This window comes from Eptatretus burgeri, chromosome 3 (assembly GCF_056783735.1).
Source record: "Eptatretus burgeri isolate ZD-2024b chromosome 3, Ebu_testis_v1, whole genome shotgun sequence".
NCBI classification, from domain to species: Eukaryota; Metazoa; Chordata; class Myxini; order Myxiniformes; family Myxinidae; genus Eptatretus; species Eptatretus burgeri.
This window is the reverse complement of record NC_140963.1, coordinates 38,545,191-38,569,359: the sequence shown is the minus strand read 5'-3', so window position 1 is coordinate 38,569,359 and position 24,169 is coordinate 38,545,191. Positions and strand designations below refer to the sequence as shown.

Below are 24,169 nucleotides of genomic sequence, written 5' to 3'. Positions count from 1 at the left end.
GATCGATTACTCTTGTGGAATTATTTAATGATAATTATGACGTCATCAGCCACATGGTGTGGCAGGCATGTTGGAAAAATGGAAATACTTTCGACCTCCATCTCTGAAACCGCTCCACAGAAAAAATTGAAACTTAGCATTTGGCAAGTACTCTGCATGGGGAATAAGTGTGATTTATTTTTCATGATGTCATAATTACATACATAGAACGTAAAATCCGATCAGTATGAAAACTTTTGTGGATCATCTCTGGATATATATTGATGACATCACTGGTCGCATGGTTCGGCAGCCATATATATATATATATATATATATATATATATATATATATATATATATATATATATATATATATATATATATATATATATATATATATATATATATATATATATATATATATATATATATATATATATATATATTGTTGTGGTTGACGAAATTCGCAAACCACCATTCAGGTCCCTTAGGTGAGATATCTCTGTAAGTATATGTGTAGTTAGTCCAAACCCGTTGTTTAGAGGGAATAAATGTCATTCATTCGGGCTGCGACCCTTTTAGATAGCCGTTTTTCTTTTACTATCTTTATTTTGGACCAGCCGCCATTACTACCACCACAACCACCACCAACCACGTCTCAACAGCCATCACACAACAACCACCAACCGCAACGCCGCTTCACAACAACAGCCACGACCCTTGCCGTCATATCTCGCTCTCGCAACCATCGCATCACCGCCATTCCCGCGCCGCTTGTGGGCACCGATCCTGGACTCGTACAGGGCGCGCACCGAGCAGCGGGTGCAAAAACACCAGCCTTTCCGAGAAATCGGATCAAAAACGATTCACGCCCACTTCTGTTCCGTCCTATCGGCGAGCGTGGGGCGATTTGGCCCCGCCTCCAGGTGCGTCGGAGTATAATCGCTATATGCAGATTCGCGGATCAAAAATCATTCACGCCCACTTTTCCTCTGTCCAATGGGGAGCCAGCCAGAGGTGAAGGTTCGAAGGTGAAGGAGCGAAGCCCCGGGGGCTATAAAGGGCCACGTTCGCTCACCGAAAAAGCAGCAGTTGAGTTGGGAAGAGTTGGCAGTAGTTGAGTTGGAAAGAGTTGAGAGTTTCTGAGAAGAGGAAAGCAGTTGGACGCAGTTGGACGGAGTTGAGAAGAGTGGAGAGTTGTGGCGGCGGCGAAGGCAGTCGAGAGGGCGCTCGTGTCAGAGTCGGGGAGCTGCGGAGAGGGGAGGCCGGTAACGCGACCGAGGTCGTGGTGGAGACGCTCGTCGCGGGACCCGAGCCAGCGAGATATCCTCATTCCCCCGAGCATCAACAACCCCCTCCTGTTTCCCCCCGCGCTGAGACAGTGTGAGAAGGGGGCCCCGTTCCCACCCCATTCCAGGCAGTGCCAGCGAGGCCCGCGGAGTCGGGGCGCCGCCGCCATCTTGCGGCTCATCACCAGACGGGTAGGCTCGACGCGGTCTCGGCCCCAGGCCCGTCTGCCCCCTTGTTGTGGAGGGTGGTCCCTTTTTCTTTTGCTTTGAGTATATGTGTTGTCGGCGCCGTCTGTGAAGTAAAACTGTATAAGTGTTGCCGTGTGATCGGTAGTCGGTAGTAGATCTGCATTGTTGCATTTGCTTTTTGTGCAGAATTGTGTGTTTCTTCTACTTTTACATTTGCTTTTGGTGTATAATTGTATATGTGTGCTTTCCGTTTGCCGCGGAATAAATGTGCTTTATGTTGAACTGTTTTCCCGTTTCGCTTCGTCTTTTCTCTAATTGAATCTCCATCTTACTTCACGTAAAGGGTTGGTCGTGGGCTAAATACGCCCAATAATTAATCGAACCGTCGAGGTTGACGATAACACCGCTCGGTTATCCCGATAGTACGGAACGGGTCGCTTAAAGTGGCCCGTGTCCGAAGTCGACCTGCGGCGAGGTGCGATCGCCCGGTCTACCCTCCGTGTGGGTACTTAGGTAGGTCGAATTTGGCGAGCAACCCTATCCCACGCGGGGGGCCGATTGGCACGATCGTGGTGAGGCCGAAAGGCCCACCCGTGACTAGTTCCCGGCGTTAGTCCGAGAGGGTCACGACGGGATTGTCCGTCCGGTGGGCGACGTGCCGCGATTCGAGTTACGTGGCCGCTCGCACGCCGGCGGGCGCGAATCCGCAACAATATATATATATATATATATATATATATATATATATATATATATATATATATATATATATATATATATATATATATATATATATATATATATATATATTAACCTTCAAAAATCTTCTTCTCTGAAACAACTGAACAGATCGAGGCGAAACTTTACAGGTATGACCGCCTATGCATGCAGAACAAAACGTTCACACCTATGACATCATAGGTTGCATGGTTTGGTAGCCATACTGGATTTACCCTCAAACCTATAAAAAAAATCATTTCTTCAAAACAGCTGGATAGATCGAGGGGAAACATCACACAAATGTTCCCCAAGCCTTGAGGATACCAGGGTATTCACAAGTGATTGATAGGTCACATGGTCTGGCAGTCATATTGAATTGAGCAAAAATTAAAAAGAAAAATTATCTTGAATCACTTCATCAATTGACATGAAACTTCACAATTATGATCAAGTAGTGATGAGGAATATCTTTTAAATTTCAACCTAATCGGATGCATAGTCTGACAGGCAGAATTATTTAAGTTTTTTTTTTAAAATATGGCTCACATGGCAGTGCCTGGATGGGTTTGAGGGTCGAGAAGTAGCAGCTGAAAGGTGAATCCCATCCAGGTTCCTCCTGATGACTTCATCTTTGCTTTTTGCTTTTTTGGTTTCCTACTGATTACTCCAATGTAGGACTGTACCAGTGTACCTATTTGGTCTTTCATTTGATTTAAATTGAATATATTTTAGTCCCATTATGAATTAAATTGAATCAGAATAAACGTCATGGGTCAGGGTCGGGTGTCCGATCAAAGCGGGATGTCTTGGTACCCGGTCATCACTGCCAGCCGTTATAAAGTGGCAGTTCTAGTAATGTCGCTTATTAATTATGTAACACACCAGTACACAAACGCCACACAAAATACATTACACAAAACTACACAAACACCACACAAAACAAGTCCTGGCAAGGGTCTGCAATCTCTAATTGCTCTTTTTATTGTTCCTTTTGCAAGTGACCTTGAGGATTGTTCAGACACATTTAATGTGGCACAAACTCAGCAGAGACTCACAACTATTGAGAGAAAAAAAAGACGAACCTTGGACCAGAAGCCGTGTCACATGCACCACCTCCCCGTGCACAGATGAGGCCCAGCATGCATAGATCCCGCTGTCATTCCGTTGAGCTCCCACAATAACCAGGCGGCCATTTTCCAGCTGCACAAGCAAGAGGGGAAGGCTGCTATATTATTACTGTTTATTGAAACTGGCCTAACATGACAAACAATAAAACTGAGAAACAGCAAAGCAGAACCTCAAGTGTACATAAAGAATGGTACACTATATTGTGTAAAAATAAATTGCATCTGAGGCGAGGGCTGAAGCCGTGGGCGATGGTGAAGTGCACCAATACTGGAGACTCTCACTTATATAATAACGGAACGATAACAAAAGAAAAGATCTTCTCATTGGATTCCTCACCTTGTAGCGGAGGCTTGCTCGCAGCGGATCCCCGTTCTTTTTCCATGCTACAAGTGGCTCTGGTTCCCCCACAGCAGAGCAGTATAGGGCAACATTAGCTCCTTGTCTCGCCTCCACATAAGGTGCTGGTGTATGTCGGAAGCGAGGTGGTGCTGCAGGGAAAAAAAAACACCGAAAAAGCCAGGCCCTGAATACCACTGTTACAACCTGAATGCAACTGCCATGCTCTGAATTCCACTCTACCCCGTATTGATAAATGAGGGAGGAGCATTTGTGTTCTGCAAAAGCACTAAAGCAGAAACTAAGCCAGGTCACAGGCAATATATGCCTTGCCTATTTCGCTGAATGAGAGGGCAGGTAAGTTGGTTGCTGAAGAAGTATACCAGTTACAGAGAGGTAGGCCCAGGTCCCGTTAGCACTGGGGTCGTAGTCTCGATCTAAGAATAGGACTCGACACTCGTACCAACCGCTGTCCTCGGCCTGTATGTCTCGCATATGCAGAGAAGCTGCCTGCACAAGACTTGCCCGCCCTTGGAATCATGAGAGATGGGGAAGAGCAGACTTTGGTCATCAAGTACAACAGGGGTAAATGTTGCACCAAAATAATATTTTTGACCTTACACATAAATAAACAAATAAATAACTATTTAACCTCCATTCATAGATAGGAAGTACTGTATATCATTATTATTGATTAAGCAATAACTTTTTGTAACTCTTATGACCTCTCAGTTTGTGATATTCTGAACAATTCTCACCCATGTCCCATTGAATGCACGTTCCACCAGCCAAACAACTCGATAATTGGCATTATGGCACGAAAAGTTATTTGTGAAATTTATGCCACGTGAGAGTACTTGCATCTTCCTTGCATGGGACATTTGTATTTTTCATTTTACAGTGTATCAATTTGAATAACTTTTTAGGATTGGAACGAGTATCCTTTTTATATTTGTACAAAATAAGCATTTGAATTAGAACGAGGAAACTTTTGATTTGGAGGTCCAGTTGTATGACAAGTATGTCAAAATTGTAAATTCTTCCCTCTCCATTCATCTGAATGAAAAAAATGATGGAGATGACCCATAACCAGGCCACAGCTCCAATTTTGTAAAAACACTGATTTACCTTAATTATAGGTTTTTTTTTTAAAACCCAAAGGTGCATGGAATAGTGTTGACTTTACAAGTAATATAGCTTGCTCTGTAGGGTTACGGGTTGGCCTGCAGGGTGTCAGGTTGGCCTGTCAGGTTACGGGTTGGCTCGTGGGCTTACAGGTTGGCCGACTTAGCATTCCTATCTGAACCTCTGGATCACGTGAGTGAAGTCAGTTTCAAATGCCTGTGCTGGCTGTATTTATCCATCATCTCTTAATGCCCTTCTATCTAATTCACATAAAAGTACCTGATGTCTCCTAATGTACTTGTCCTGCTTGTGATTTATGTACAAGCTCCACAACAAGCTTTTGATCAATTATTTGTTTTGAAAGCTCAGAAACAAAACATTAAATCTCGTTTTATGTCCTTTTATTCCAATGCAACAGCTGACTTATACGAGATATTAATTGATGCAATTTATACATTGTCATTAAACAATGTTATGTCATATGCCACGTGAGTGATTTCAACAAGCACAACTGTGTAAAACAGCACATTGCAGTGATTAAACTTGAACCTGATATACAGTACAAAACAGAGCTTGTTGCCAAAATGAACTCGTTTATGTGAAGCACAATTGTCTTTTCATGCTTTGACCTTGTAGGCTGAAATTGTTCATTTACGTACGACCCGTTCTCCAATTTCATCGTACAGTACATTGAAAATTACAAGTTCATGGCGATCGCAGCACTTATAAGCTGCCTGAGAACTTGGCAGGTGATGATAATGGACACGGGGTTACATGATCACCTGTGTATGCGGGATCCACCCGCGCCGGGTAAGACCCAAACTGAATGAGAAGTGGGAACGGAACTCCTCGTTTGTACCATTCGATAACGTATGGAGGTGCACGGCCACTCCGTGCTACGCCCAAGTCACAGCCCAGCACGGCGGATTCCCCGGCACGTACTGACACCGGGGGCAGCCGTAGGTTAGCTGCCCCACGCCCTGCATGCAGGTACACGCACATGTATCTCAGTTACAAAGAGCAACAAAAACATGAATGGGGTCGTGTAATTTGTAAGGGACACATCAGTAGATGTAGATACATGAAATGACACACACACGGTTGTTGTCTTGGAAATCTGTGGTAAGATCGTTCTTTATTGGACAATGGCCCCTAGATGTTACTGTTATATTTTATTTATTGAAGAGACATCTTTCTCTTTCCATGCATTTTTCATTTCACAATTGTGTGTCTGTGTCTCCCTCTCTCCCATTATGTTCAGATTTTCATTAAAGTTTCTTGTGGGGTTGAACAGGCAAAGTTTTTGGCCAAAGTCTTCCAAGAAGCGGCTGTCAAGGCCTGACATTAGAATGAACGTGGTAGGAATTTGTAATTTGTTCCATGGTGCCGGCAATAACTCGCCTTCTCTTCACAAAAGACACGGTGGGGAATTGAACATCTGCAGATGCCCCGAGTCAACACATGTCCTCCAGCTTAACATCCTTCCAATGGATGGTGCACACGTTGATGCCTTGCACTGCCTGCGAAAATGCCACGGTGACAGGATGTAGTTAAGCCAAGATATGAAACCAGCTCAAAGGTGAGTCTGCATACCTTGAAGCCATCTGCCCAGCACACTACTCCAAAACTAGAACACCTAGAATAGCACTCAGGAGAGCACATAGCTCCACCAGGCTGAACAGTTTACGTTTTGTATGCCACTGATGGGCCAGCTCTGCATCCGGATCTTCACCAAAATCTAATCGATTCGTCCTCGTCACACACCCAACCTGTCCACCAGGTTTCGTTGGAATCTGTCTACAACTTTCTGAGATATCCTGCTCATAGACAAACAGACAGACAGGGATGAAAGCACAATCTTCGCTCTTCTCATTTCTCAGCAAACCTCAATTAGCTTGAAACGCAACGATTTTTGATCCCTAAAGGAAAGGCTGCTCAACAAATAACCCTTCATCCTTAATGGATATAAGAATCATTTCTGCATCATCAAAATCTCATCCTTACTTTCACCCAACACACAAATCCCAACATAAAAAGGTTTCCTTGAACCCAGAGGCATCAAGTCATGTGATCATCGATTTGATTGGACTCCATAAAAGTGCTTTACCACTGTAAATGTTTGCAATGGGAAGCCCTGGGCAGCAGGAGCAGCCAAACTTGTTGACACATCATTCGAGCATGATTTGGTAAAAAAAAAAAAAAAAAAAAAAACACCGTGTGAATCGAGACGCGTGGGAGAATGTGGTCTGAGGAATCCCCTTTGTTAGCTCGAAGGCAACGTGGTACTTGGGGAGGCATTTCACTTTCCTACATGTTTAATGATCAATGTCAAGTGACACCTCTTTAAGGAGCAGTGTAAAACAGATGCCACATGCTGGGCTTTCAAGCCTCATCATATGATACCCACGTATCATTGCCAGCTCAACGAATGAGACCTAGCACCACATTAGCATCCTCAGTCAACTCGACATACTCCAACCAGCTCCACAAGCACGTTTCAGCTTTCACCGATTCATTTAAGAGAAAAAATTGTCATCTCCATGGCAACTAGCAACAACAAACCCACAATAATTATACTATGACGGTGTTGGCAGGGAGGCTGAATGTGAGAAGGGGTGTTGGAGCGTAAGTGACGCAGGCAAAAGTGGACACGAATCTATTGAAACTGGAGTACACGCGGACTATTTCTCCGCCACTTTCAAACTGAAGTGTAAAAATGAGTTTAAAAAGGACATGCATGAGAAGGAGTAAATCATGTAGAATGTAAGCCTGGTGCCGGCTTAACAGTTTTTTAAGGTGGCTGGCTTAAGATCTTTGGGACTTGAGTTTGAGCCCCTGTCTGCTGTTGAATTAACACCGGGCGGGGTTGACTCAGCCTGTCATCCTTCTGAGGTCAAGAAAATTAATACCAGTGTACCGGGAATAGAGGGCACTGCATTAGCCGCACACGAGGTTAGCCTCAGAAAATGATGCAACTAGTAGCCATAAGCTGCACATGATAGCTAGCTAGCTATCTAGCATGTAATTGATAAATGCAATATGGCGTTACGCATACATATCATCATCAAGAAACCAGAGTCGGCGGTGTAACGGTTGGAACATCCTCTCTGAGTCTGGGAGGTCGGTGGTTTGAACCCTGTCCGAGTGTCATCCCAAAGACCTTGAAAATTAGAGCACAGACAAATAACACTGGGAAGGTAATGGCAAAACCACCCAGTATAACCCTGGCCAAGAAACTACTTTGAAAGCACCAACACTCTGTGAAGAAGAGTACGGTACATCAAAAATCAAAATATCATCAAGAACGACCACCTACCTGGAAGTTGGAAATTGAGCCGGTTAGACCTTGCTCACCATTCACTCCGGTTGAGAGTTTGTCGTCCAACGCAGACAAATGGTCCGTCTTGTGAAATAAGTCGATTCCTCGGCCACCATGGTCCGTGGATTGTACATCTGCCGGAATGTCTTCACCAAGTGCATGTTGTACAAATGGTACTTACAAAACATAAATCCCAAGTATTTAAACAAAGATGTCAACGCACGTCACTTGGTATACCGGCCAACTTTAGGCAACGATGGCCACAGCATGTGACGCTCAATAGATTAAAGCAATCTGGTTGGGTGAAGGTAGTCTGATGGATGGCTTGCAGCATATAGGATTTCAATCCATACGTATGGGTTTCGCTCCAGCTGAGTGATAGGTATGACCAAGGGTTACTGTGACTCAAAAAAAAAATATATATATATATATATATGCACACAATGCTTAGATTAAGAGCGAGAAAACCTATAGAATGAGTGGATTATATATTTATTTATATCTATATGACTGCGGCAAAATGACGTCACGGCACGCCGCTGTCCAGCCTAATAAGTTGCCTGACGCTGCGGGCTGGAGCGGAAAGGATGGAGGATCGTCGGAAATTGGGAAAATAGTAAATCAAGGAACGGCTGAGCGGCAATAAAAAAGTGCTCCGAGAACAGGCAGTTTGGCGGAGAGAATTGAAAAGGAAAAGGAAAAGGAGATCCCGTCGCGGGAGGGGAGGGGGATCAGTAGGGATGATCGTCATTAAACGGAAGACGACGGAGACTGAAGGAAGGATAATGTGCAGTGAAGGACTGAGACCTCAGGCACGACGCTCTGCTTGAAGATGAGGAAGAAACTGAAGGTCAATACGGATATCAATGCACAGCTCACGACACGTATAGTACACGTAGCTAGTCTCAATGGGCATCGGAAATGGCGGGAATTCGCTTCACGATCCTTACTCTCGGAATCCGGAGATGCTTGCGAGATGAGCAGCAGAGAGACGGCCGCCAGCGCTGCGTCCATCCGTCCTGCGCTCTCTCGACCGTCCGCTTCCCTCTTTATACCTTCCTCCTCTCCTCCACCTCCACCCCTCTCCCTCTTCCTCTTCTTGCCGGCTCTCCGTCTTCTCTGCTCGTATTCCCCCAGTTGCAGAGCCACATCTGCGACCTTCTTCCCTCCTTCTCCGCACCACTTCGTTTTTCCCCTCTTTCTTCTCCCCTAACCCCCTCCCTTCTCCCAAACCCCTCCACTCCACTCTCCTTCCCTTCTCTCTCTCTCCCCCCTCTCTCCTCAGATGTTCTCTTCGCTTTAATTCTGCCTCCTTACAATCACATGAATCTTACTCCAAAACCAATATATATATATATATATATATATATATATATATATATATATATATATATATATATATATATATATATATATATATATATATATATATATATATATATATATATATACTGGCCACAATCCCTTTACCTCACTACTAATTTCATGTTCAACCTCCTCTTCTTACACCTCTTCTATCTCGTTCTCACCCACCCCCTCCTCTTCTTCCTCTTCCTCAATCAATTGCCTCTCCTCCTTCACCACCTTCTCATCTTCTTCTTCTTCTTCTTCTGGGTGTAATGCGCTTGACCCCGCCCCCTGTCTTGTTACTCCCGACAAGGCTCTCGGGGATTTTGCAGGAATTCGCTGCATGTGATTCAGAGTGTGCCGCTTCGTAATGCACCCGAGCTGCCTGGGAATGGACACACTGTACCTGTGGTGCGCAGGCACCGCGTCTGCAGCGGATCAGGGCACGTGCAAAAGGCTGCCTGCCACACTGCGCTTCTTCTTCTTCTTCTTCTTCTTGCTCATTAAGCGCACATCTTCTTCCCCTCCCTCCATTCCGAGCGTTGTACGTCTTGCGTTGCTTTTTACTTTCTGTAATACACGGCACAAGAAGAAATATATGAGCCATTGGAAATGGTCATTGATTCCGTACACCTCTGTGACAACCGAAGGTAGACAGTCGTACAGTACAGGTTGTCAATGGTATTCGAGTTTTGTGCAAACTTTAGCAATTATGATTGTTTCATTTGCATGCCAAGAAAGTGAAACTTGCGTTGACCACACAACTCTTTGTTTTGCGCCTTGTTTATACAATTGAACGAGTGAAAAAAAAATTAACAAGTGGTGCCAGGCACAACAAATCCCACCCATTTAAGGCATACAGTTATTTTGGGGATAAAATTTAAATTTGATACATCCTTAACCTGAATGTTGATTATAAGGAATAGAATAAGGAATATTTTAGTCTTAGTTTGAAGTCAATTAAACCATTTTTGACGAAGTTATGAGCGAAAAAGATTTTGACCTTTTCGTGACCTGACCTTGACCTTTGACCTAATTGGACCCAAAAGTTAATGGGGTCGTCCGAGGTTCATTAACCACCCTTGGATACAATTTGACAGTGTTTGAGCCAGCCGTTTTCCCGTAAAGTTGTATTTTCGTAACCATGTTTTAGTTTTGATGGAAAATTTGTAATTTTGACCGATGGCCATGACCCCCAAAACTTCGGACCCTACCGATCTTCACAAATATGCATTTTTCACGATAGGAATTGGTATGATTATAAGTGACAAATAGAATAAGGTTCACTATAAGCTTAGTTTGAAGTAAATCAGATCATTTTTGACGAAGTTATGAGCGAAAAACGATTTTGATCTTTTCGTGACCTTGACCTTGACCTTTGATCCAATTGGACCCAAAAGTTAATGGGGTCGTCCAAGGTTCATTGCCCACCTGTGGATTAAAATTGATAGTGTTTGCTAAAGCCATTTTGCCATAAAGTTGCTAACAGACAGACAGACAAACAAACAAACAAACAAACAGACAGACAAACAAACCGGACGATTACAATATCCCGCTCCCTCCCTCCGGGAGGGGGCGGGATAAAAAACATAAAAAAGTAAAAATATAGGAGGGATGAAATCTCAATAAAAACAACCAAACAAGGTAGGAATGACAACATATTCTGATGCCACAATAGGACAGCACTATCCTCATGGATACCATGATTGTGGCGTCATAATGGTGTGTCATTCCTACCTTATTTGGTTTTTGTTTTTTTGAGATTTCATCCCGCCTATGTTTTTACATTTTATGGTTTTTTAATTTGTTATTTCTTGTTTCTGCATTTTTTGGGAAGAAATTGAAAGAAACAAGTCTGAAGATGACAATGGTTCACGATCGGTATTTGACGATGTAGATTGTTTCAGAAGTCAAGGATGAGACAATGTGATAATTTTTGAGCAAGTTATAATTAGTTATAGTGGCCTTCAATCAACAGCTGCAAAATGTCAAAAACCCTGTTTCATTCTCAACTTTCAAAATTTGACCTTTGCATAACCTTTAAAGGTCAGAAAACAATGTTGTGGACATTAAAATAAGGAAACAGGATACGTGCTATAGCTTATTGGAGTTAGTTCATCGAAGAAGGTCGAAAACACGGTTTGATTCCCACAACTTTGAAAATTTGACCTTTGTGACCTTTAAAGGTCAAAGGTCAAGGATTATGACCTTTGGTGCAAAACTTCCTCTGGAACATTCCAGGAACAATATAACGTCATATAGGCCATATGGCATTTCACACTCCTCGGATTATCCATACTTTGATGAAATCAGTGTAAAAACAAACTTGAAGGGGGCGCCACAGACAAGGTGTTCAAGATAGAGCAAAACGGTTTCAAGACTTTAGGTGGGGAATGACCTCAAGATTATGCATAAAAAATATTGTCATCCTAGCTCTCAAAGTTTGGGCGTTCATATGATTTATATGTCAAAATTCGCAATTTTCTAAGTTTTTGACCTTGTGACCTTGACCTTGGGACGAAAATAAAAAATCGGACAACGACAAGTTTTAGATAATTCATTTTGCTATTCAAATACCGAAGAACCCATTCTATTCAGTCAATTCGCTAGGAGAAGATAGATTTTTAATCCAACTACCCACTAAAAATGGCTATTTTTGGGTGTGGCTCCGCCCACAATGGGAGTAGCCCTCATCCAGGAAAACACAACTAGACATTGATATCGAACACATAACCAAGTTTCATCAAGATCGGATCAAAGTCCATGGACTTATGCTCTGGACAGACAGACATACACACAGACACACAGACAGACAGACAGACACACAGACATAACAAATATAGTGGTCACTCTGGCTGGCGCTTGTGAACCAATAAAATGCTTAATGTTGATATATTTTGTGATGGGTAACATGAAGTGTGGTAATACTCCATGATACCACAGTATTCCATGATTCTGCTGTACTCTGCCATACTAGCGTATTCCATGGTACTACAATTCAGATCAACATTTATGTCTAGTACATGGGATATAATGTCAAGAAAGCATACTATGTTTGCTTCTTCATCACTACTCTAAAAGCATACATACCTTGGCTTGTTATGCAATCCGCATGGCGTTGTGAACCACAGCAGATGATAAACTTATAAATATACCATCAGAGATGGGGAATCCCCTGCCATTGAAAAATAATTGAAATCAGATAAGCGTTTTTCCATTTATTACAAAAAAACATTTTCTTCAAGATGGCCGCCCCAATCGGCTATCTTGGATCCGGCCACGCCCAAAATCAATGAGGTTCTTCCTTTTCAGGTGGTACATGTGTGACCCAAATTTCAAATCGATATGGTGAAAAAACATTTTTTTCAAGATGGCCACCCCAGTCAGCCATCTTGGATCCGGCCACGCCCAAAATCAATAGGGTTCTTCCTTTTCAGGTGGTACATGTGTGACCCAAGTTTCAAATCGATATGGCGAAAAGTTTATGAGTTATCGCACTCACAGCTATAAATGTTGACGCCCGGCCAGCCGGACAGCCAGCCAGCCAGCCGGACGGACGGACGGACAGACGACCGCCCCAGTCGGCAATCTTGGATTCGGTCATGCCCAAAATCAATAGGGTTCTTCCTTTTCAGGTGGTACATGTGTGACCCAAATTTCAAATCGATATGGCGAACAGTTTATGAGTTATCGCACTCAGAGCTATAAATGTTGACGCCAAGCCAGCCGGACGGACGACCCAGGTGACAACAATATCCCCCTTTCGCCACGCGGCAGGGAATAAAAACTGAATGATCTGGGGGGGCGGGGGGGTGGAGTCAACTTGTACGTTCGATTTGTTTTCATAAAATGCGTAAGCGACATATAAATGTAGCTCCAGATCGGTGTCGGTGTGCGTGCCTGCCTGCACCCGTCAGAAGAAGACGTCTGAATATAAAAGGCTATACATTTTGAATGCGGATGGGTTTCGCATTTTGCATTTCTACTTTGATCTTCCTCTTAGTGAGTTGTATATTATTCAGTATTCAACATCTGAAAAGGCTAGGATGAATACCACATCAACAATCTCCCCCTCTTCTCTCCTAACACCAGCCAAATTCTATACATGTCCTGAAAACGGATGCGGACAGCCTTTGCTTTCTTGTGTTTTATATATTTTTATGCCTCGGCACCAAGGGTGCCGGAAGCATTATGTTTCCGGGTTGTCCGTCCGTCCGGATTTTCGTTTACGTGATAACTCAGGAAGCAAATTGTAGAATTTCATCCAACTAGGTAAAAAGGTAAAGTAAGACAGGGCATTTAAGTGATTAGATTTTGGCCCAGATGTGATAAAGGTCAAGGATCAAAGGTCAAGGTCAAACTCTGTAATTTTACTGTTTACGCCCTAACTCAAGAAATAAAAGACATAATTTCATTAAACTTTGTACAAATGTAAAGTCAGATAAGTCAATTAAGTGATTCGATTTTGGGCCAGATATGATAAAGGTCAAGGGTCAAATATGTCAATACTCAAGTGTTTGTGCGGGAGAGTGGAGGCATACCCGACTGCGCGCAGTCAAATTACTCCAGTTTAATTCTATTTTTATTGTGCAATTTTTTTAAGCAATAAAATGCTTAAGGTTTTATATATCTTGTTCTTTTTTGGATGGATTAAATCCATCTATGTTATTAAAATGTTCTAATACTTGTTTCAGTTGATTTGGGTGATGATTTGGATACGTGTCATTTTTGGAATGGCTCTGTCCACTTTCCATTCCACCCCCCCCCCTCCACCCCTCCCCTTCCCACGATCCTGGACTGGTTTGGTTGAGTGCACATTTACGTTTGATTTATTTTCCTAAGAAAACGATTAATGGTTTATATATTTTTAAATTTTGGGTTGCGTGCAGTAGCACAGAGACAAAGTAACTTCCTCGCATTGGAATCACCATCATGGCTTCGGCAGTTATTGAGGTAGGTTGGGCTACAGTTTTACATTGTTTTTTAAGAGGGGAAAAAGCAGAAGAAGAAATACAAATAGGTGTTTTAGTGATCTCTTGTCAGGGGCAAATCCAGGAATTGGGTAGGGGGGGTTTCCAAATAACAGAAAATCTAAGTCATATGAACGTTATGAAAACTTTATTGCAGCTTTCAAATAAATGCACATTCACATATTCTTTGATATCCAAGTATTGTGCAAAAACATATAAAAGTTACTTAATTTAATATTTAAATGCATAACTAAAAATAAAATAGCTTGAATTCATTAAACTTCAAGTTTCAATCTTAAATATCATGACTAGTGAGACCTACCTGAGTGATGGTAGTGCCTTTATGACATACTAGCAACTATATGACATACGAGAAGGAGTTCTAGGTGACCAGGGAACCCCTGGGTTTGCCACTGTAATGGTAATTTTTTTTGTTGGGGGGGGGGTTCCGGGCAACCAGGAAACCCCCCTGGATTTGCAACTGCTTGTGGTACTTTAGCGATGTATTCTTGAATCTTTTTAAATCTTGGTTGTTCAGAAAACACTCAAGAATACAAGGTATGGTTTTTAAATGCTTGTAACTTCACTTGATAATTGTTTATGCACATATGATTACGTACACATTTGAATCCATCCATCCATTGGGACCATACTCGGTGCAGAGCGTTGGTGCTGCCGAAGCAGACTCCTTGGCTATTGGATACAATCCTGGACGGGTCACCACTCCCACACAGGATACCAGCAAGCTGGCACTCATTTTGCCAACCTCGGAAGGATGACAGGCAGAGTCAACCCCACCTGGTATTAATATAACAGCCGAGTGGGGTTTCGAACTCAGGATCATAGGATCCCAAGCCCACCACTCTAACCATTAAGCCAACACCACACATATATTTGAATGGGTGGCCATTTTTTCTCCATATCATCCCTCTATATGGAATATTACCATACTCCATGATACCTCCCAGTTTTGTGTCATCAGCAATCATAAAATAAATCATTCCATTGGTGGCCATATATTTATTATGAATGCCAATATTGCGGAATCTTTGACATGACCCCTCTACCTGCAATATGCTCCTTCCCCTGCTCACAATCTCCCAAAAATCTTTCCTTCCTTCTCTCTTTTCTAAAAGCTTAGAACCAATAGATTTTGGCCGCTTAGTTTCCTTTTCCAATAAAAACTGCAAAACCTTTGACTACAATGTTTAAAAGCTCTTTTTCCTTCCTTGTCTACCCCAGCACCTTGTAAGTGGTCCACAGTCCGACCACACACTCCTCCTTTCTCCACAAATTGAGGATGGTATAAAAAAAACACCTGTGGCAAAAATGTGCTGGTGATCTCCAATGGAGAATTGCAAATTGGATACTGCCCACGAACTCGCTTATCCACCGCTTTTCACAAGCAATAAGCAATCAGTGTCCCTTTTGTGGACAGAGTGAAACCTTGTCCAATGCATATAGTGGGGCAACTTAGCATAACAATTGTGCATTTTGTGAGGAAAGCACCAAATTTGGCACACTAGTAGCCTATCATATTATGAACAGATTTGGATATTCGGCCATCTCAAATTCAGCCGCTGATGGCTGTGGCAGCCATTTTCCACTGCCATCAAAATTTTTGAGATGACCCAATATCCAAATCTATTCATAAAATGATAGGCTACTAGTGTGCCAAATTTGGTGCTTTCCTCACAAAATGCACGATTGTTATGCTATATTTAGCTAAGTTGCCCCACTAATATGTTTGATGAAATTGTTTAACTCCTCTCTTTATTTTCTTAAAAGTGCTATTTGCACGTCTTTCCCTTGACGTGAGTTCCCCAATCCTCATGTTTGGTCCAAGTGACTCCTTTAACCTCCAAACAAAAGTTCTTGCAAACTCTTTCATTTCCCAAGCAAAAATGACAATTTACAAGACGAGGAAATCAAAGATAAAGAATGATTTGTGCAGCACGGACACTGCAGTAATGTTCAGAGCACTTTGTGAAAGCCGGATAAAACTTGAATTTCACTGTTGTACTCTTACCAGCGAACTTGAACTTTTTGAGAAATTATGGTGTATAAATGATGATTTTTGCGAAATATCTGATGGCCACTTGGAACTTACTCTCTGGCCTTTATTAAATTTCCTTTCTTATACATGGTGTTTCAAAAAGACATGGACAGCTTTGGTTCTTAATATATTTGGAACCATAAATGACATAAATGACAACAACAATACCCTTTAGTGTATATGATACAGAAACTCGTAAAGTTTTGTACACACTATCAATACACTTCAATGTGAGCTCTGTTTGTCGCGTACAGAACATCAAGGCAGTATACGATTTATTGCCATGCTCGGCTCAGCATGTTTGGGTCCACCAGTGCACACGTAGCTGTGATCCAAGAACAAAGATCCTGCAGTTTTACCACCTTGGTGTTGTAGACAACATTTTTGACAAACACCCATAGAAAAAATATCAAGGGGGTGATGTCCGGTGATTGTGGGGGCCAGGCAGTTGGTCTGTCTTGGCCAATCCAGCGATCTGAAAATTTTTCATTCAGGATGGCTCGAACAACGAAGGCCCAATGAGAGGGATTGCCATCCTGTGGAAAAATGATATCAGGTTGCAGGTCTTCAATCTGTGGGAAGGCATATCCTTCGAACATGTTCATGTCAATTGTTGAGGACACTGTATCTGCTGCAAAGAAAAACAGACCCATCAAGTGGTCATGGAGAAGGCCACACCATCCATTGACCTTTGGACTACCGCATATGTATTCAATGACCATGTGGGGGTTTTCAGAGCCCCAGATCCTCACATTGTGCCTGTTCACCTCCCCCAATACATAAAAGCAAGCTTCATCTGCGAACATGACCTTTCTTAGGTAATCTTTGTCATCCTCTATGCAATTGAGCATTTCCAAGGCAAACGCCTGCAGAATCTGCAGGAATAATTTGGTTTGAGTTCCTTCAGAATCTGCACCTTATCGGCTTCATGGCCACCTTTATAACCTTAAAGCTTCAGTCTTTTATGCAAAATTCTGTGTACAGTGGTGGTTGGTACTTCCAGTTCTCTGGATGCATGTCGGATTGATTTTCTGCGACTTTGTTGAAATGATTCACGCACTTGTTCAACGTCTGCTGCACTTGTGCTTGGTCGATCAGTACTTTTCTGTTTCTGACAACTTCCAGTCTCCTCAAATGTCTTGTACCACTCTCTGATACTAGACCGTGATGGCAGATTCCTTCCATACCTTGTACGGAAATTATGCTGAACTTGCATGTCGGATATCATTTTGATGACCCATTCGATACACTGAACTTTCTCCTGTGGAGTCGCTATTTTCTTTTACATTGAACCACCAGATTTGAAAGTAAAGAAAACTTTAGGTGTTTTTGTATCATATAAAATAAAGTGCATTATTGTATTGTTTGTGGTACTAAATATATTAACAACCAAAGTTGTCCAGGTCTTTTTGGAACACCTTGTATATAACTTTCAGGATACCTGTCTTGAACAGTTTGAGGATTGTAGGCTTTGTTATTCACTGATTGAATCAAGATTATTTTATGTGAGAACTTATGGGTATACTACTACATTCCTGATTCGTCCTTCATATCCATATATGAACAAACTCGTTCCAGTCCCAACTCTGGAGCATTCGATATAAAGCTGGCCATGTGAAAAACAAGGTTGGGCTAGATAGAGTCCTGTTTGGTGCAGCATTTGTCCTTGTACCTTGTTTATCGACATAGCAAATGACAAAGATACTGGGAATTGGAGCCCCTTGAATTCAAATGGAGAGTCGCTGGGAATGAGTGGTATGTGGGGGAATCAACACATTCTCTCCTGAGAACTCTCTGATGGAGATTGTAGCTTCTGTGAGATTTTTCATCAGCTGCCGCATGACCAACCGAGTTTGGTTGCACAATTTAGGGGAATCCAGATTGTGAAGAAACATGATTGGTGTTCCGACTGGTGTTTGTTTTGGTGTTTCAATGTTCCGATTGGTGTTTCAATTTCAGCTCATGAGGTGACATGCCTGGAGAATGTAGCAAGTTCAGAAAATTAACAGGGGAATGAACGATTTGATCCATGTCCAGAACAGTGTCAATGGATTTATAGGCGACTTCTTCGCTGGGCACATGTTCCAATAGTTATTGATTCAGTGAATGAAAAATGTCGTTTTGTGGGGCTAGTATTGCCTGTTATCCAGAGATGGTGGTACCATCTCTGACTTATTTCCAGTTGTTACTGGAGTTCGTCAGGGGTGTGTACTGGCCCCCACACTTTTCAGCACTTGTATGGACTGGATTTTAGGGAGGATGTCAGAGAGATCAAGCTGCGGTGCATCGTTTGGGAATGTCAAGATCTCGGACCTTGATTTTGCAGATGATGCAGTCATCTTTGCGGAGACTTTAGATATCCTTTTGAGGGCCCTCGAGGTGCTGAATGAGGAGTCGGAGCCGTTGGGATTACGGGTTTCTTGGGTCAAAACTAAGATCCAGGCTTTCGGTGACATCTTGGATGCTGCTGTCCTTTCTGTGTCTGTTTGTGGTGAGGATGTTGAGGTCGTGGAGAGATTCACTTACCTTGGCAGTGATATTCATGTCTCTGCTGGCTGTGAGTCAGAGGTCAATAGACATCTGGGTCGGGCGTGGGGAGTCATGGATTCACTGGATCATGGGGTGTGGCACTGCCGGTACCTGTGCGGCAGGACGAAAGTCCGAGTCTTCAGTTCCTTGGTACTTCCAGTCTTGCTCTATGGATGCGAGACTTGGACTCTGACCAAGGATCTGAGATGGAGACTTAATTCCTTTGGTACCAGGTCTCTTCGGAGAATCCTTGGCTATCGCTGGTCAGATTTTGTGTCCAACGAGTGGTTGCTGAGAGAGACTCGGATGAGATTTGTTACCTGCATAGTCCGTGAGCATCAGTTGCGGCTGTATGGACATGTGGCTCGTTTTCCCGACGCTGATCCTGCTCACCAGATTCTCTCAGTGAGGGAGTCTCATGAGTGGAGGAGGCCAGTGGGCTGACCACGTGCCTTGTGGTTGCATCAGGTTGACCATCATCTCAAGGAGATGGGGATGGGCCTGGCATCTGCCTGGGGGATGGCCAGACGGAGGTCCCTGGAGTACCGGCGGAAAGTGGACGCAGCGACGCGCTGTTCTGGCACATGCTCCCATACCTGACCGGACCTGATTGCCTGTTGTGACAACTAATCAGTGTCTGCATAATTTTGTGAAAAATATGGGCAACACCCCTGGGCACTCACCTGAAAGAATTATGATACTGAGGAGGAAGTCAACATGGGACAGAATCAGCAAAATGTACCAATGAACCAATGCTATAGCAAATACCTATTTTGGGGAGCAATCCCCCCCCCCCAATGCTGTAGCAAATACCTATTTTGGGGAGCAATCCCCCCCCCCAATGTTATAGCAAATACCTATTTTGGGGAGCAATCCCCCCCCCCCTTGTAAACCTCCTCAGACTCCAATTTTTTAAATAGCTGCGTGACTGTTGCTCCTGATCCAGGTGAGCTTCAGGACATGCAGTCATATTTTCAGCCACGTCTCGCGTAGCGAACACTGGCTCTAAGAGAGCTCAGCATTGTTGTTGATGATGATGATGATGTTCCTCTTCTTCTTCTTCTTCTTCTTCTTCTTCTTCTTCTTGTTCTTTTTCCTCTTCTTCTTCAGTTGAAGACAAAACCTTTACGACGCGGCTCTTTTATATACAGGATCCGGATCTCCTTAAATACTAAACACCTGTACACATCCTCACATTGAGGGTTCCTTTTGAGAGCGTCTATCATGAACTTTTAAATATATTCGGACATTTACTTTAAAGTTTCGAAAAGTTCACGTTACTATTTAAAGATTATTTCATTGAATGTGTTGTAATTTCGTAAATACACTATTTTCTCGTCATGAACGAGGAGCCTCCATGACGGGTCTCGCTATTGGCTCCATCAAGGCATGTGACGAAATATCGGAAGTTGTTGTTGTTATTGTTATTGTGATCAAAATGCTGATGTTTCGACTTCTGGAATGAATTTTTAGCCGAGTCGCATTGCGAACGCTGGCTCTAAGAGAGCTCCGTGTTCTTCTTCTTCTTCTTCTGGTGAAGACAAAACCTTTAGGACGCGGCTCTTGGACACATTTGTTATCCTTATGAGCAGAACCAACTCGTCGCTTCGCTGACGGACTAATTAGACTAAGACTAATTTGAGATTTCCTGTACACAAACAGACAAACACAGACAGAAAGGAATGAAAACATAACCTTCACCTTTGGTGCCAGAGCTAAAAATTGCCATCTTAGGGATTCTACTTGGGGGTTGCCCCCCAAAATATGTATTTGCTTTCTTCGCTGAAATGACATACACAATTCCGATGAAACTTGACCACAACCTTTATCACCCTTGATGTCCCGAAGTTTGTTCATGGCATTAAAAAAAAAGAAATCCATAGGTATTTACTTTGTTATCCGTTCCATATTTTGGGGGTCATCCATGCCTTCCATTGGTTTCCTGGTTATCTTATCCTGTCCATAAAAATGAGCCTGGTACTGTTCCGACATCCTTCTTCCCACTTTTTCTACCCCCTCCCCATCACGGATTCGACCCCTTTCTGCACTTCATTGGTATCTCCTCTCATTGGTATCAGTGCTATCAGGCAATGGCTGATCGACTGTTTGCAGTAGTTTTCGGGGGGGGGGTTCCAAATTTTCGGGAAATATCAACAACAAATAGTATTTACTTCCTACTTTCAACACTTTATTCGTTGCCCGGGTTATGTGATCTGCCATTCCTTTCTAAGGAAGGATTCGAAAACACCAACAAAGTTTTTTTTTTCTCCTGGCGCGAATCTACAACGAATAATTCATGGATAACATTTTCGCAATGCACAGGTTTTTCCTGTGATAGTCAGTGGTGCGTATTTTTCCCATCAGATTGCTTGCTACTGTTGTCGTAAATGATACTGAAGGATTTCGAGTCCAATTGTTCCACCTCAAACACTTTGAGTGGCCGAAGGTTTCCTTGGAGCAGGACATCAGTGGTCTGCACACATAGTGGGTCAGTTGACTTGAATTCAAGCTTTGACACCTGATAATTCGAACCTGGGACCTGATCTGTGGGGTATCTAAGCTTTGTTGTTATTTGTGATTTCCAAAAGATTTGAATATTGTGGAGTGCTTATGCACACTTTTCCTTGTGGATTACACATCGAAAGAGATTAGGCTCGATGATCCTTACTATAACAATAAGAAACAAGAGCTCAAGTGAGCACAATATATGCCCAAACAAGAAGGTATATACAGAATTGTGCTACTACATGGAAAACAGCATCCTGGTTGCCATGGCAACCACTTTAGATGATGAACGTATGTCGCGACACACCGTCTCCACAGTCTGTACCTATGTACCAAATATGAACCATGAAAGTTGAAAACTTTGGGAGTTTGTGCGGACAGGAACGGACAGACAGATGGATGGATGGACGGACGGACAGACAGACGGCCGGTATCACATAATACGCCCCGATATATATATATATATATATATATATATATATATATATATATATATATATATATATATATATATATATATATATATAAATATCCCTGTGTCGTAAGAGGCGACCAGGGTTGCGTCAGGAAGGGCATCCGGCGTAAAACATGTGCCAAATCACGATGCGGATCATACGGATGATCCGCTGTGGCGACCCCTAACGGGAGCAGCCGAAAGAAGAAGAAGAATATATATATATATATATATATATATATATATATATATATATATATATATATATATATATATATATATATATATATATATATATAATGCGTATAAAAAATGAAGAAACAGAGGGATGAAATCTCAAAAAAAAACAAGGTAGGAATGACACCACATTACAACACCACAATCGTCTTATTGTTTCCCATTACGACATATTTTGACATTTTACTTTTGTTATGGGATTGTGATGGAACGATGTCAAAAGATGTCTGGATTAGATGTAAGAGTGAAAGACCCTTGCTTAGCAAATCAAAAATACATAAAATGCCACATTCCCCGTTGTTTTAGTAATTCTGCTATCCGGAGTTAAAGGGCAAGCCCATATTTATGTACAACTAAAATGGCTGCTAGTCGATCAGTCGGCTATCTTTTATGAAATTGCAAAGTAAAATGAGGGGCAAGTGTATGCCTTCATGTGCTGTGCTGGTGCCAAACTTGAACAAAATCGGACCATGCATGTCTGAGAAATGGTTGGGGACACATATAAATAACAAAATGGCCGCCAGTCAGCCATCTTGGATCTGATATCGAAACAAAATGACGTGAATACATAAGCTGTCATTCATTATCTGTGTGCCAAGTTTGAACAAGATCGGTAAATGCAAGTCCAAAAAATTGTTGAGGACGTGTTCAACTGGGTTTTGTTGGGTTTTTTTAGTTAAAATGGCCACCAGTCGGCCATCTTTGATCTCATCGCGAAACAAAATGATGTGCATATGTGTACCATCATGTGTTGTCTTTGTGCCAAGTACAAATAAAGTCAGTTCGTATATGTCCGAGATATGGTTGTGGCCGCACTCACGCACACAAAAATCGAGAACAAATCCATAAGCCTCCATTTTGGACTAAGTCCAACATGGGCTAATAAACTACCATTCTAACTCTCCTCTTCATGCTCAGCCTGTGGCCCTGGTCCTGTCACTCTCTGTACATCACCCTAAAAACCTTTTCTGCATTTATTTTCCAATATCCTTCATGATCTCCATCACACCTTCTCACAATCACCACCTTTCCAATATAGAAAAGCCTGTCTCCTTCAGCTGCTCCTTATAGCTGAATCTATCTGGGCCCTGATTAAATCTCATCCATCTACACTGAACCCTCTCGATGGCAGCTATGTCATTCCTCACGTGATCAAAATTGTATACATTATTGGATATGAGGACTCGATACCTGACTGTACACTACCTATTTTCATATGTGTGGACTCCTTCTTTTTTGGCGGTTGATGATGTTTGCATGCGGCTAATCTTTTGCGGTTATTTTTTATTTTTTCCTTGTGCCTGGTGTGTGTATATGCACAGCAAGAATGCTGCACACAATGCACATGTCCTTTGGGGAGCTGCAGAACCGGTTCGTGGCTGATCCTGGATGTGGTTGTGGAACATTTTGCATTGGAGCTGCCATTCTTGGGACTGGGTAAGACAAATGTACAGTGGAATGCTCAGGGTTGGGGTAAAGGGGGGGGGTGGGGGGAGGAATTGGGAAGGAAGGCAAGGGAAGATAAAGTTTCCAAACATAATCTGGTGTGTGTGTGTGTGTGTGTGTGTGTGTGTGTGTGTGTGTGTGTGTGTGTGTGTGTGTGTGTGTGTGTGTGTGTGTGTGTGTGTGTGTGTGTGTGTGTGTTTTTTTTGCAGTTTACCCCAACCTTTCGGTGGATGGAGTATGCTAATTATTCACTGAATAAAGTATATGCTGTAAATAAAACCTGATGGATGTTTGTGTGGTGTCATTTTTTGCAATATATGCCATGAAAATGATAAACCTCTTTCGATTAGTTCAAAACATTAACATGCATGAATCCCAGGAAATGAATGAGGCAGAGAATCCAAGGATGGTACTCGTATGAAAAACCCTCCCCCTACGGGAGAGAAATACCCCCTCCCTCAGGCATGGGTCAGGAAAGCAACCACACCACGCCACGTGTGCAATGCAAATTTGCGAGTGAACTTGGCAGCTCACTTG

General features: G+C 42.6%; 1 protein-coding gene and 1 long non-coding RNA gene across 3 annotated transcripts in view; one reads left to right on the top strand and one right to left on the bottom strand.

Moving 5' to 3' along the window:
- LOC147029721 (protein turtle homolog B-like) overlaps positions 1-24,169 on the bottom strand; it is a 162,338-nt gene that overhangs the window by 105,724 nt on the left and 32,445 nt on the right. The window contains exons 1-5 of one of the 2 annotated variants that reach the window (XM_085872995.1): positions 9,039-9,284; positions 5,552-5,749; positions 4,028-4,174; positions 3,645-3,796; positions 3,263-3,380 (exon numbers count right to left, since the gene is read on the bottom strand). In XM_085872995.1, the coding sequence (XP_085729121.1) occupies positions 3,263-3,380; positions 3,645-3,796; positions 4,028-4,174; positions 5,552-5,749; positions 9,039-9,102 (679 nt within the window). In that variant the 5' untranslated portion in view covers positions 9,103-9,284. Of the gene's footprint in view, positions 1-3,262; positions 3,381-3,644; positions 3,797-4,027; positions 4,175-5,551; positions 5,750-9,038; positions 9,285-24,169 lie in introns of those variants that run through there. The other variant, XM_085872994.1, reaches the window with a different exon arrangement.
- LOC147029724 (uncharacterized) lies at positions 8,654-23,916 on the top strand. Its single transcript, XR_015056056.1, has 3 exons — positions 8,654-8,938; positions 23,509-23,623; positions 23,842-23,916. It is a non-coding gene; the product is annotated as an uncharacterized LOC147029724 (long non-coding RNA).